At 41.7% G+C, this 13576-nt stretch overlaps 2 protein-coding genes across 2 annotated transcripts; both read right to left on the bottom strand.

Moving 5' to 3' along the window:
- Window positions 1-975: 975 nt before the first annotated feature.
- On the bottom strand, window positions 976-2622 carry LOC102714023 (peroxidase 1-like). Its single transcript, XM_006657327.3, has 2 exons — window positions 2238-2622; window positions 976-2109 (listed from the first exon to the last, which is right to left on the bottom strand). Exons 1-2 carry the CDS (start codon window positions 2478-2480, stop codon window positions 1330-1332), a joined length of 1023 nt encoding a protein of 340 aa, XP_006657390.1. The 5' UTR covers window positions 2481-2622; the 3' UTR covers window positions 976-1329.
- Window positions 2623-8451: 5829 nt separating this feature from the next.
- LOC102708074 (gibberellin 2-beta-dioxygenase 5-like) lies at window positions 8452-13046 on the bottom strand. Its single transcript, XM_006658133.2, has 2 exons — window positions 12862-13046; window positions 8452-9480 (listed from the first exon to the last, which is right to left on the bottom strand). The coding sequence occupies exon 2, from the start codon at window positions 9469-9471 to the stop codon at window positions 8452-8454; it is 1020 nt and encodes a 339-aa protein (XP_006658196.2). The 5' UTR covers window positions 9472-9480; window positions 12862-13046.
- Window positions 13047-13576: the final 530 nt, after the last annotated feature.

The raw sequence follows: 13576 nt of genomic DNA, 5'->3' as shown, positions 1-13576 counted from the left end.
GGAGGGTCCGGTTGGGCGGGGCGTCGCGCTCCGCCATGTGTTCCGTGGGTGAAATCAGGAAGGAAGGAAGGAAAGAAAGAATGGATGAATGGATTAGATTTGGTTGGGTACCCTGACGAAGCGCAGTCGTGGAAGTGGAGGCGGCGAGGGTGGGCGCGTCGGCGATGATCGAGGACGACCATGGGGCACGCCCACGTCCAGCCCAACCCCAACGGCCAACATCGGCCGCACTACAAGATGTTAATTCGGATCATATATAAAGCCGCTCGAGACGGCCATTGCAAGCAGCAGTAGCAGCATCGTCTTCGACGCCGACTTGGCGGCCATGTCTATATATCGATCTATCTATATAAATTCAAGTCGAGGAAGTAGTAATTAAAAGCTAGCTAGCTATAGAAATGGAATGAGAGATCGACAGATCGAGAGGATATTGTCGTATCGTACATGCAATGCATACGTACATCCCTCTGATCGAATCGACCGGCCGTACGTATTTATTCTGTAAATACAGGTCGCGCGCGGGCCAGGAATTACGTATAATTCACATGCCGTTTATTATTCCACTACTGTTCTGACACTCCTGATTTATTGTACTGAGTACAGCTCTTCACTTGTGACTTAATTAACTGCACCCCAAGACTGAGGAAGCGCCCTAGCTCTAGCACAATTAATTAATTCAACTGCTCGAAACTAAATTAACTATTAATTGATCTAAATCTACATGCATGTGCAACTGTGTCCAGTTCATTGGGTTGGAAAACTTAATTCGTACTAACCAATTAAGTAAGCTTGGGATTTTCTCTAGTTCGGAGGAGACGTACCGAGCCAATTCAAACGACGTGAGATTAGTAGAGCAGTGAGTACGTGGAGTGGAGTGGAAGGCAAAAATTCTACCAGTTGTGCCAAAGTACGATTAATTTTCTAACCTTGACTATTGCTCGAGTATGATTTTACTCCCTCAACCTCAATTCAGCACCAAACATTTGAGGTTTGTATTGAATGTTGTTGTGATGTGAATTGGAGATGAGTGTTGCATGCTAACAGAATATATACTAGTGACAAATTGCGAAAGTATATTTTGTTGTCACGTTTGTACTTATTACATACATTGATTCATGAATCAACAGAGAAGAGTTGAACAACATGCATACCACGGACGCACTCCAAAAACAAATTTAAAGCCAAAACATGAAACCCGGCCATCGTCCGGCAGTCTATACGCACAAACCAAACCAACCAGATTAATAAACATTTGCAAATTAATTACGTCGAAGCATTAGCGTTCATGGAGATGGATGGATGGATGGATGGATGGATGTAGTCACGTCGTCAGTGATTATTGATGGCGTAGCACTTGGTCCTGATCTCGCCCTGCGACCCGGTGAGCACATCAATGGTGCTCATCTTCACCATGGAGTCGGCGAAGTCGCGGAAGAACTCGTCGGCGAAGTGGCCGGAGGCCTGCCGCTCCACGTAGGCCCTGGTGACGGGGTCGGTGAGCAGCGACGAGTCGGAGTGGAAGATCCCCCGGCGCTTGGCCACCAGCCGGTAGTAGCTGGCGTCGAAGGTCAGGAAGCTGCCGGGGTCCATCTCTCCCAGCGTCGTGTTGTCGCTCAGGCTACGGCACCTGGCCTTCAGCTTCGCCATGTACGCGCTGTCCAGCGCCGGGTCCACGTCGCCGTCGTTCTCCAGGCCGGTGAAGTTGTACAGCCGGTCCGAGAACAGCGCGCAGTGCGCCGTGCCAAGCGTGTGGCCGCCGGAGAGGACGACGAGGTCCTTGACGTCGAGGCCTTTGGCGGCGAACATCTGGGCGAGCTGGGTGAAGTTGGCGGTGGGCGGCGGCAGCTGGTTGGTGTCGTTGGCGATGGACAGACGGCCGTCCCGGCGGCCGAGCGAGACCGGCCAGGAGGGGCCCTTGGAGAGGACGACGGCGTCGCGGGCCATGAGGGCGAGGACGTCGGCGCAGGAGACGGTGGCCGGGCAGGCGGCGTCCAGCTTGTCCTTGACCCTCTGCACCGTGCCGAAGCCGCGCAGGGTGAGGTTGGGCTTGGCGTCCTTCTCCGCCACGTTGCCGGCCGTCGAGTCGATCAGCACCGACGCGTCGCAGCCCTGCGCGCAGCAAGTCATCAATCATCCATCATGTATATCAAATGAGTATATTAATTATGATGCCTTGCAAGAATATATATATATTAGCAAGCAGTGATCAATCGACCGACCGATGAGTAAGTACGTACCCTGACGAAGCAGTCGTGGAAATGGAGGCGGAGGAGCGGGCCGGCGAGCGTGGGAGTCACCGTGAGGATCTCCTCCATCTCCCGCCGGACGATCTCCTCCACCTTGGGGCACGTCTTGCTGTAGAAGTCCATCTCCAGCTGGGCCGTCGTCACCGCAGCACAGCTGCACAGGGCCAGCACGGCGGCCGCCATGATTGCCGACATCCTGCTGTTGATAACCCGGCCGCTGCTCCTCCCCGCCATATTAATCGCAGCAGCTATCTATATACTGGATTAACTTCTTCTTCTTCAGTGTACAAATTAAAATGTTGGAGAGACGATGGCTCGCTGGATATAGATGCAACGAAGCTGCTTCTATATATATACACACTACACTTGCACCCATGACAGCCCAGCTAATCGAACTAGCTACTAGCTATTGATGATACATACATATATCTTGATTGTACAGTATGTCTTCCTATCTAATTAACGACGCTGTGTCATGCATGAAAAGTTACTCTCAACTCCAAATTATATTAAGTACTGTACGCGTGGATTTTTCCATATATCTCTCTCTTTGTCTGGTTAATTAACTAATACTTTGTAGATTGAACGATGGATGCATGAATGCATGCAGATATAATTTAATCGGAAAGAATATATAGGAGTGACTGATCTTTCTTTGCATTTGCATTTGCAAGTTCAATAGTATAGCCAACTATTAGCTCCAATTTATCTATAGTTAATCTAACAGCCAATTCATACAATAGTTACCTACAAAACATTAGTACATAGTCCCACATGTTATACACAGACTCTGTCTTAGAATCCGTGTGCAGCTGGCTACAAATTAGAGCAAGGCTAATAATATAGCCAACAAACTGGCTATAAGACTTCTTATATTCTTCTCTTAGCCGACCCATATACTAGTTAGTTTTTCATCATTAATGCATGACCCACATGTCACTGTCACAGAGTTTTTTTGTTTCCTGTGCCCGGGCTAGCTACAAGCTTACAGCCTGTTTACACTCTCTCTCGTCCCCTCTCTCCTCCACATAAGTATTTAGCCAGCTTATAGCCTGCTATTATACTTCTTAGTAGCCCACCTCTCTTCTCTCTATTCCCTTATCTCTTTAAAATATGATTATAGCTGGCTTATAGCCTGCTAATGTGTCTGCTCTTAAGAATGACGTAGTATACGGCCACGAAAACCATATAATGCATGTTTTTTTTCTAATTCGTATAGATCGAATTTAATCTTGCATATTAATTTGTGAGTGATAAATCTTACGCTGATTACTCTATGTTACTTGTTTTTTAAGAAACAAATTGATGAATACATGAAAAAAACAAATAATTAAGGGACATCTGGCAATTAATAAGATAGAAGAATGAGCTATATATGACGGGTGGGCAGAAGAATTAATATTAATATGATTGACGGATCCTATACTTTGGTTGGTAACCTGAAGCGATCGATATTACTTTGCAGGAGGGGTTTACAAACAAATTAATTAAGATGACGAGCAGTGCAAACTAAGATAGATACGATACGACGCATATATGCAGCTACAGTTTTTATTTCTCGATCGGTTGATGATATGAACTCAGGTAAGGTAGGTATAGGTCGTAGGTAGCACAGTTAAGTCGTTGGTTGAGATGTCGGAGGAGAAATGAAGCGTACGTTTACAGTGAGAGTGAGATGGATGGATCGATCGAGTTCGATCACGTTATAGCAGGCAGGCGCAAACTGCATGCAAAGGCAGGCAAGGCAACAAATTAATATGGCGATGCCCCAGCAGAAAAAGAGAAGGCCGGCCGGCAGGCGTGCGAGATCGAGATCGACTACGTTAAGCCTGGTTCTAATTGCGTGCTGGTTGGTGCCACGTACGTACCTTCCTATCCAAATTTCAGATTATACTAGTACGTACTAACTAACTAGCAGGCTTATACGTACACGCCTATCAAAATACAATACTAAAATTTGGCAAAATTAAGAAACAAAAATTGCCCTCCAATGAATTTGTCATACTTTTGTCCAACTCCCTTGTTCACTCGATATATAGATTTGGCAAGCTAGAATTACATATTATTTATCTTTTATTTTCTTTTTTTTTTTAAAAAAAGAATTATAGTTTAATATTAGAAAATTAAATATGCATAATAGACTTCCAAGATAGTGGTGGTATCAACAAAATTAATGATCCAATCCGTGAGGTTACGTACGTAGGTAGCAATCCGTGGGCTTGGACTTCCCGTGCCCTGCCTGCGATCTCATGCATCTTACCAGCTGATCGATCAGAGACCAGCTACCTACTCCTACTCCTACCATATGTCTGCACGTACGTACACTCTTCTGTATAGTTTGGTGTCGATATCGATCCATCTGTTGTTTCAGGCGACCGCCGGCCGTAGCTTCCAAGGAAATACACCAATTAATATAGGGTCCGTCTAGTAATTAAATATTTGAAAATTTTAAATCCATCAACCAAACCAAATTAGTTATGTTATTGGATGATAATCTGAAGCCATACACGCAAATCAAAAAATCTCATACTCGCCCTTCCCTCCAGCCCCCTCGTACATTACGCGTGTGTTTGACGGAAGAAAAAAAATCAAACGTTTGATCAATAATAAAAATAATTAATATACATCCTTAGTATTTAATTAACAGTAATACCGAGTAAGCAGGGTCAGTGCTTACCACATGAACATGAATGAAGAACCAGCTTACACATCCATGACTAGCATGTCACATGAATTATTTAACAAGAACAAATCATCCGTAACTAGTTCAAACATGAATGCTTTAACCAATAGGAATCAAGAATATTAAAATAGGAGTAACACTGTGGGTATGATATAATCTCGAAACAAGAATAGCATGAAACCATGATCAAATATAGACAATTACATGATTATATAATAGGGAGTAAGTTAGGCAAAGCAATCCATCACATTTAAACCCTCCACACCTGCGGAGCAAAACATTATATAAAACATCTATATACTACCTCCTACCACTACTTAGAACATTTAAATTCAACAAACCGAGTTAATTTTTAATGTTCCATCGACCCATATTAACATACGTATGGTGGTCCATATCTTGTTTTATAATAACTCATAATCCATCTAATGACAAGTGACAAATGGTAGCACTTTGTATATTTACAGAAATTTTCTACATCGTTTGTTTTGGAAAGAAAATCATGTTAGGCCTCTATCAATCTCAGTTAAAGGAAAATGAACTGTTGTGCCGGTTCCTGACCCAGTCAGCAGGACATATTTTAACATTTCTCCTAAACCATTGATCCTAATCATGTGAAACCAGCGCCGTTATAAGTATAACGACGATGAATACAAACTTCATTTAAGTTACCTAACCTAAATCTCGATGACCTGATCCTAGATTTAAAAATACAGTCCAAGAATTTAATTTGTGGTACGAGTGAACAAAGTGATTTCTATTTCAAAAATAAATTACTATGGAGTAATAGAAATTTACCCTTGCAGAAGAGAACCCAATATCGAGATAGAAAAACACATATTAAAAACCACCAAAAAATATCTCTAATTGATGAGTCGGCGCGCGGACGACGGGACACAATTAACGTTGACTAGTGAAACATCCATGTTAGTTTGTTCTCCATGCCTGTGAACCATTTGCAACAATTCTCTTTCGTTATATAATATAAGACTTTCTAATTAATATATAGATTTATTCATATATTAATATATATATATATTATATGTGTATATATTTATTAGTACAAATATAATAAGATTAAAATTATGTTACGTGGAACAGAGAAAATACTGCACTCCATCGATCCGACTCCCGCCTACGTTGGCTATCAGCTGACACGGAGAAAAACTCCTTAGTTCAGATTATTTTATTTTTTTAGAGGACTACCCTTCACAACTCACCAGAACTTTTTTTGTTTCCTATCGTTTATACCATGCAAATCAGGTATTGCTACTGGGTTCCGATCGAACGCTCCGAAACATCGAATTTCTAACTTTCCAATCCTTTGTTTTGTATATGAAATCCTACGGTATTAATGTGTTTTCCTAATCCTACATTTTTCCTCTTATAGTTTCCGAATGAGCTCTAAAGACTAAGGTCTCTCTTCGTATGTTACTATTCCTGCATGCAACAACGTTTTCTTTATTAATTAATGCACCTCTAAACGTTTTCCTTTTTTATCCATGGCAAAAAAAAACTAAAATCCCTCGTTGACTACCTGAAAAACTATATATCTCGTATCCTTCGGGTAATTTGTAATTTTGGATCACGCTGTATTAAATATGGAGTTTTGAAATATTTGGTCAAAGTTTATATAGTTTAAAGCGAAATATATCTAGCTATAATTCTGATTACAATATAATACTGATCCGATTACGTGGCCGCATGATTTCAACTTATGGCTTGCTAGCTACTCTGAAGTATACATAATTAATTATTTTTTACCGTAGCAAGTTGCTTGCTAGTATAATTTAGTGGTTATTACAAGTTGCATGGGCTGATCGATTGACCGTCAGCCAAGTGGGCCTCCGCCTGACGATCGTGCTGGGCTTTTCAATTCATTTCTGCCTGGCAGGCCTAACTTAAATAGTCTCTCTAGCTAGTTTGGCCCACATGACAATGTAATAATTTTTCTTTGAAATAAGTCCACCAGAGGTCTATAAACTTGAATACGAGTTTGTTTTTCGTCCCTTAACCGCTTTCTGAAATGTGTACCTCTAAACTTAGAGAATCCATTTAAAAAAGGTCCCTCGACAGTATTAACCTATTTTTTGACCGGTTTTGCTGACGTGGCGGCCAGTGGGTCCCACAAGTTAGAATTTTTTATTTTTACTCTCTCCTTCTCTCCCTTCCTCTCCTCTCTTCTTCCTAACTTCCTCCTCCACAGCGCGTCGGCGGGGGTGGGGACGGTCAGGCCGACGGCGACGGCGGGCAGAGGCCTCGCGGGAGGGAGGGCCTGTGGCGGCCGGGCTGGCGGCGCGGGAAAGCACCAGCCGACGTGCGCGTCGGCAAGCGCAGGAGGGCGGGGGCGGCGGCAGCAGGCGAGGGCGCATGCGGCGGCGGCAAGCGTGGGCGTGGGCCGCTCGGGCGCGGGACGACGACTATTGACGCTGAAAATAACAACAACGATCACACACGTAGGCCTGGGAGTCGTTTCTCAAAATGCTCTAGTGCAAGATCTAAATTCTTAGAATGTACGGGCGTGCTAATCAGTTTGATCCTGTAACTGACAAGATAAACACTAAAGCAAGCCGATCGGCTATTGAGCCGATAGGTAACTAAATGTTCAGCCGATCAGACGTTGGTGTAACAGCGTTTAGCCGATATGCTGAGCGATCAGCTGTGAAAAGCTTGGATCGGCTAGAAACTTGATATAAATAGACTTGAGTCAAATATTAGACCAACGCAATCCGCCAAGTTACATGTTGATCTTAGTCTATCGGACGACCTCATATAACCAGATCGAACCAAACATACATAGATTGGACTTAACCAAGACAATATGCAGTTGAGCACGATATAAATATAGGAAACACGAAGATCAATAAGACTAATAGATAAACTGATGAATTAATTACTTGGAATAATTTAAATTAACAATGAATGCTTTGCTGCGATCGGCTAAAACCAATTTGCGTCTAATTCTCGCGAGCCGATGCAACATAAATAACTGCCGATCTAACTAAATGAAGCTGATTGGTATAAAAATAACACAGTAAGACAATCCACTACTTTATTGATGTAAATATGATAAACATGTAGATCGGTAAAGATCATCGGCTATAAACGAAGGACGATCAATCGAGATCTATAAAATATCTAACTTAGCTTACTAGGAGATCGGACCAAACCGAGACAGTTCAAGATTACGCCTAACAATGTCAAGCTAGATACTAAACAAATCTAGATCGCTATCAAGTCAATGAGCCGATGATTGATAACTTATCGGTTGGTACTCCGATATAAACGATGAACAAAATACATCGATCTCATATAAACCATCTAATAAACGCAATCTAATAGATCGGACTGAACCGAGACAGTATTGGATTGAATTATCAAATAGCACATATTAAACCAACATAGATCGTTAAAGTGATCGACCAGATCAACTTAAGATATCGAAGTAACTCAAACTAAAACGAATGAGTAGGTATCTGGTGATGCATGAGATGATGATGCATAATATGATGGATGGATGGATCAGGAGGAGTGAAGGCGAAAGCGCTGCAGGCCAAACTTCCGGCCATTGCTCCTCACGTCCTCCGTGATCTGCTTCCTGTACTCGCCGAAGGTGAAGCTCCGGTAGAGGCCACCGCCACCGCCGCGGCTGCCGATCACCGTGTCGTAGGAGGGGCAGAGGAAGAAGGCCATGGAGAAACGCTCCACCCTGGCGTTGGCCATCACCCTGTGCTCCACGCTCCTGTACAGGTCGTTGCTCCACGCCTGCAGGAGGTCGCCGACGTTGACGATGAGGGCGCTGGGGTCCGGCTTCACGGCGACCCACCGCCCGCCCATGAGCAGCTGGAGGCCGCCGATGGTGTCCTGCTGGTGCAGGATCGTCAGGAAGTCGCTGTCCGTGTGCGGGCACAGACCGAAGGCGGCGCCGCTGTCCATGGCGCACGGCGGGTACCGGTTCAGCCGCAGGAAGCACGTCTCCTCCCGCATCGTCTCGCCTCCCACTCCCACCCCCAGTCCCATGCCTCTCGCCAGGATCGTCGCTAGCTTCTGCGCCAGCTTGTACATCGCCGTCGACACGTCCTCGATCACCGCCCTGCAGCTGCTGCTCCCGTGCTGCAGCTTGTCGTTGCCGCTGGGTGCCGGCGTCATGGGGATGTGATAGGCCTCCGACCACGACAACTGCTCAAGGCACCTGGCCGTCGGCGTGCCCCAGCGGTAGCTCTCCGGCGAGAAGTCGAGCAGCCTCTTGTTCACCTTCTGTTGGAACGGTCGCCGGAACACGGCCACCTGCGCGGCGTGCAGCTCGCGGAGGAGCGGCTGCGGCACGCCGTGGTTGGTGACCTGGAAGAAGCCCCACTCCGACGCCGCGCGTACGATGCCTTCGCGGCACCGCTCCGCCGACTCGCCGTCGCCGTTCAGGAGTGCGAGGTCGATGACAGGGAGGTCGCACTCGTTGCCGTCGACGGCAGCGTCCAGGCGAGCGTCGACGAAGAGGTGCTTGTACGTGGCCATCAATGGCGGGTTGGAGTGGTCGTCTTCCATTAGCTCCGCCTGCAATATTCCGACGGTCATGTCAAAGATTAATTATATATATATTCTTGCACATGCTCTACATATATATACACACACAAAAGTATAATATGAGTATATACGATCGAGACATATATATCGTGCTGTGCCAAATATAATTCTAACAAATTAAACAACTGCTTAATTAATTAGGAGAAAGGCATCAAGCAAACTTGCATGCATGCATCGCGCGCTATATATGGTATGTGTATTTGTCTTGTTCATTATTGTATCATCGTACACGTCAATATAATTAAACATGATGCATGTACTTATATATTATATACAAGAGCAAGTATAATAGTAGACTATAAGTTGGCTATAAGCTGGTGTGGAAGAAAGAGGTAATAGAAAAAAAGTGGGGTTGGCTCTCATGCAAGAGCTAGCTATACACCAACTCCAAGAAAAATGAATTAAATATAAAGGTAAGAGAAAGAGATAAGAGATAAAAATTATAGCCAATCTATCATATGTGTTGAATGTAATATAAGCTTATAGCTAGCAAGTTGGCTTTACTATTAAACTTGCTCTAAGTTGGCTATAAGCTGATGTGGAGAAAAGAGGTAATAAAAAAATGATGGGGTCGACTCTCATGCAAGAGACAGCTATTCACCAACTCTAAGAAAAATACACTAAATATAAAGGTAAGAGAAAGCGATAAGAGATAAAAATTATAGCTAACCTTATAGCCAATCTATTATATGTATAAGTTTATATATATTATATGTATAAGTTTATAGATAGTAAGCTGACTTTACTATTAAACTTGCTCTAATATATACATGCATGGTAGGGACTAGGAATATACAATTGCTAGCAGAATCTCTCCCAAATGTGTTTTCATATGTAGGCAATTAGGAATAGTATAATTAAGGTAAGAACAAGACGATATCGTTGTAGGCAACGTTTCCCAGAATCTACGCCAATTCTTCAGTCTGGTAGAGTATGATATTAATTCTTTTTTGTCTCATAGGATAAGAGCAGGTACCATAACAGGACTATAAGCTAATTATAAGCATATTTTAAAGAGATAAAAGGGAAGATAGAAGAGATATGACCTACTAATTTGTAGCCAGCGGCAGCACGGACTCCAAGACACATTGTTGTATGACATGTAGGACTATGTATTAATGTTTTGTAGGTAACTACTATTATATAAATTGACTATTAAATTGACTATAGATGATTGAGGTTATAATAATGATCAGGTCCGTTCTATCGGTAATAGCCAGAGCATGCAGCTGCTCCTATGCAGGCAATGGCAGTACCGCCCGTTGCTACACATGCATATATTAACTAGTCCTAGTTTTCGACTTTTTCGCCAATCTAGATACTAGTGAGGTCGATATATATCGTTGATTCGTTGATATATATATCATGGATTCATGTGATCACGTACGATCGAATAAACAGTTATAATTAACCTGGCTGTACTTAATTACTATCTATGTTCTAAAAATATAAGCAATTTTAGCTTTTTAACATATATGGAGTACTAAAAAATATCCCCTTTTAGTCACTTCGGTGGTCAACTTTTAAATTTTAGATTGATTATATTCATTGGAATGATTGAAATCACGAAAATCAGTGCAAAAATATTTATAAATTGGCATAAAATTAAATCCTATAAATGCTTATATTTTGAGAGAGACATCGAGATCCACCAAGCATGCATATGCATGGAACCTAGTTGTACCTAGTTAACATGTACCGGTAGTATATTCGCATGGATCATGACGCTGTTGAATTTTTGACATACCTTTGTGCATTCGTCTTATTCAAAACTTTCGTGAGAGTATGCAAAAATGTAAGGTATAACTAAAATAAATTTAGCAAAGAACTTGATCACAACATAATAAATACTAGCTAATTACATAAGTTCTTAATAAGATAAATAGTTAAACGTGTGTCAAAAGTCAACGATGTTATCAATTAAAATAAGGAAGCAGTAATTCTTCTCTTTGTCATAAGGAATCATGTCTATCAAAACTATATATATCATATCTATGAACATCAATAATAAATAAGTAAATATTAAAATTACTAGTTAAATATTCATCCGTTGCAACAAAATTGGAGATGGAAACAAGATTTGGTTTCTTTCTATGTTGTTTTTCATTTTAGGATTGGTCAGGTGAGGGGGTTTCTTTCTTCTAAATGATTAAATGATTAGGGCATGTACAACGGTAACTATTAGTTGTCTCTGCTCATTGCCACATGAGCAAATTAATACGATGATATGGAGAAAAGAGAAGTGAGGAAAGAGAAAAATGGTTGTTATGCATGGCAATGACTTATAGTCAACTCTTAGCATTTATTTACAAAATTTTTTATGAAAATATATTTATGAAAATGGTTCTTTCCATTGCATGGCAATGGAAAGAGAATATTTGCATGTCCTATGAGAAGTGTGAAAATATCCCACCCCCATCTACAATATAATCTGTATTCAAGTTAGGAACCTGGAAAAAATGTTCTTGTCAAACCGAATAGAAGAAGCTATGCATAAGGCCTCCTTTGGAATGAAGGATTTTTGTGGGAATCAAACTAGCTAATTAAGCCCTACCGAAATCCTATAAATTCCGTGTGTTCCCAAGGATCCTAGGCAATAGACGTGGTGCCAATACGGAGTACTAATTAAAAGAGAAGCATGAAATAACATTTGGAAAACAAATAAAATGATGTTCATTAATTCATTCGATCGTGTCAATAGTTCCCATTTTAAGTCTACAATGATATTTTCAGTGTTACACATATATAGAGTTTCTAAAAAGTTTTATAGGTTTTGCTAGGGCAGCAGACATATGAACTTCAGAAATAAGGTCTTAATTACGTAACTATAAAGTCAATTTTACTGTTCTAATTAAAGAAGATATATTGAAAAGTGTCATATTTTGGTATGTAAAACTTGGTACGTCTCTCTAGTATGGAGTATATGGATCTAGGTACTAATACTAAACCTTTTTCACTAAAAATCGAACACATATAGTTATTTTCTTTAGCAGTGTAAAATTTAACGGTGGCATGCAGCAGGGATAATGACAAGATAGGTGGCATATATATGCAGCTGTTGTTGCAGTTTGCAGCACATGATGAAGAGCAGCAGCTAACCTCCATGCTGACTGAGTATATATACTGTATGTTTTTGTTCTCAATCCACACATGTAGCAGTCCATGCCAAGTGAAAATATACATACACAGTAGTATTATGTGTGCACAACTGAAGGAAAATATATATAAATTAACATGGACAAACATATACTCCACTATGCAGCTAGGGAGAGGGATTAGATCGATGAATAAAATAAACTTAATTAACTGATCAGATGTAGGAGTATTGGTTAGTAGTAGTATGGATCAAACCTGGGTAGCTGCAGCTGGACGGCCGGCCGGCCGGGCGGGGTGTAGATCGATCTAGCTGTTCGCTATCCTGCAGGTATATACTATATACATATACATACATACACTGGAAGACTATGCTATACTGTACTAGTTAGCATCTCATATACGGCCGGACTAGCTAGATCATCGATATAATCTCATCAATCCTTGCATGAGATTGTTGTTGTTAGCTACTCCAGGAAGCTACCTATGTACCTGATAGAACTGGCTTTGTTTTAATTTGTGTGGTACGTAGTTTCAGGTCTGTCGTCGTCAGGTGTATATATAGGCTATAGCTAGCAGCTACTGTAGGATAAATCAGATGGTGTTTAGTTGCTAAAATTTTTTGGCAAAAACATCTCATCGAATGTTTAATCGAATGTCGGAATGGGTTTTCGGACACGAATGAAAAAACGAATTTCACGGCTAGCCTAGAAATCGCGAGACGAATCTTTTGAGCTAATTAATCCGTTATTAGCACATGTTGGTTACTGTAGCCCTTATGGCTAATCATGGACTAATTAGGCTCAAAAGATTTGTCTCAAGATTTCTTTCGTAACTGTGCAATTAGTTTTTTGGTTCATCTATATTTAATGCTTTATTTAGGTGTCCAAAAATTTGATGGGATGTTTTTGGAAAAAAAAATTTAGGAACTGAACAAGGTTTGAAGGAACGAACGAATGTTCCAAAATTTTTT

The sequence above is a fragment of the Oryza brachyantha genome, chromosome 7, assembly GCF_000231095.2.
Source record: "Oryza brachyantha chromosome 7, ObraRS2, whole genome shotgun sequence".
Classification (NCBI taxonomy): Eukaryota; Viridiplantae; Streptophyta; class Magnoliopsida; order Poales; family Poaceae; genus Oryza; species Oryza brachyantha.
This window is presented reverse-complemented; position numbering and strand designations above follow the sequence as displayed.

Coding starts and splice junctions, on each gene's coding strand:
- LOC102714023 (XM_006657327.3), bottom strand. CDS start 2,480: ATGGCGGGGAGGAGCAGCGGCCGGGTTATCAACAGCAGGATGTCGGCA. Junction 2,110..2,237: donor TCCACGACTGCTTCGTCAGG/GTACGTACTTAC, acceptor TGCTGCGCGCAG/GGCTGCGACGCGTCGGTGCT.
- LOC102708074 (XM_006658133.2), bottom strand. CDS start 9,471: ATGGAAGACGACCACTCCAACCCGCCATTGATGGCCACGTACAAGCAC.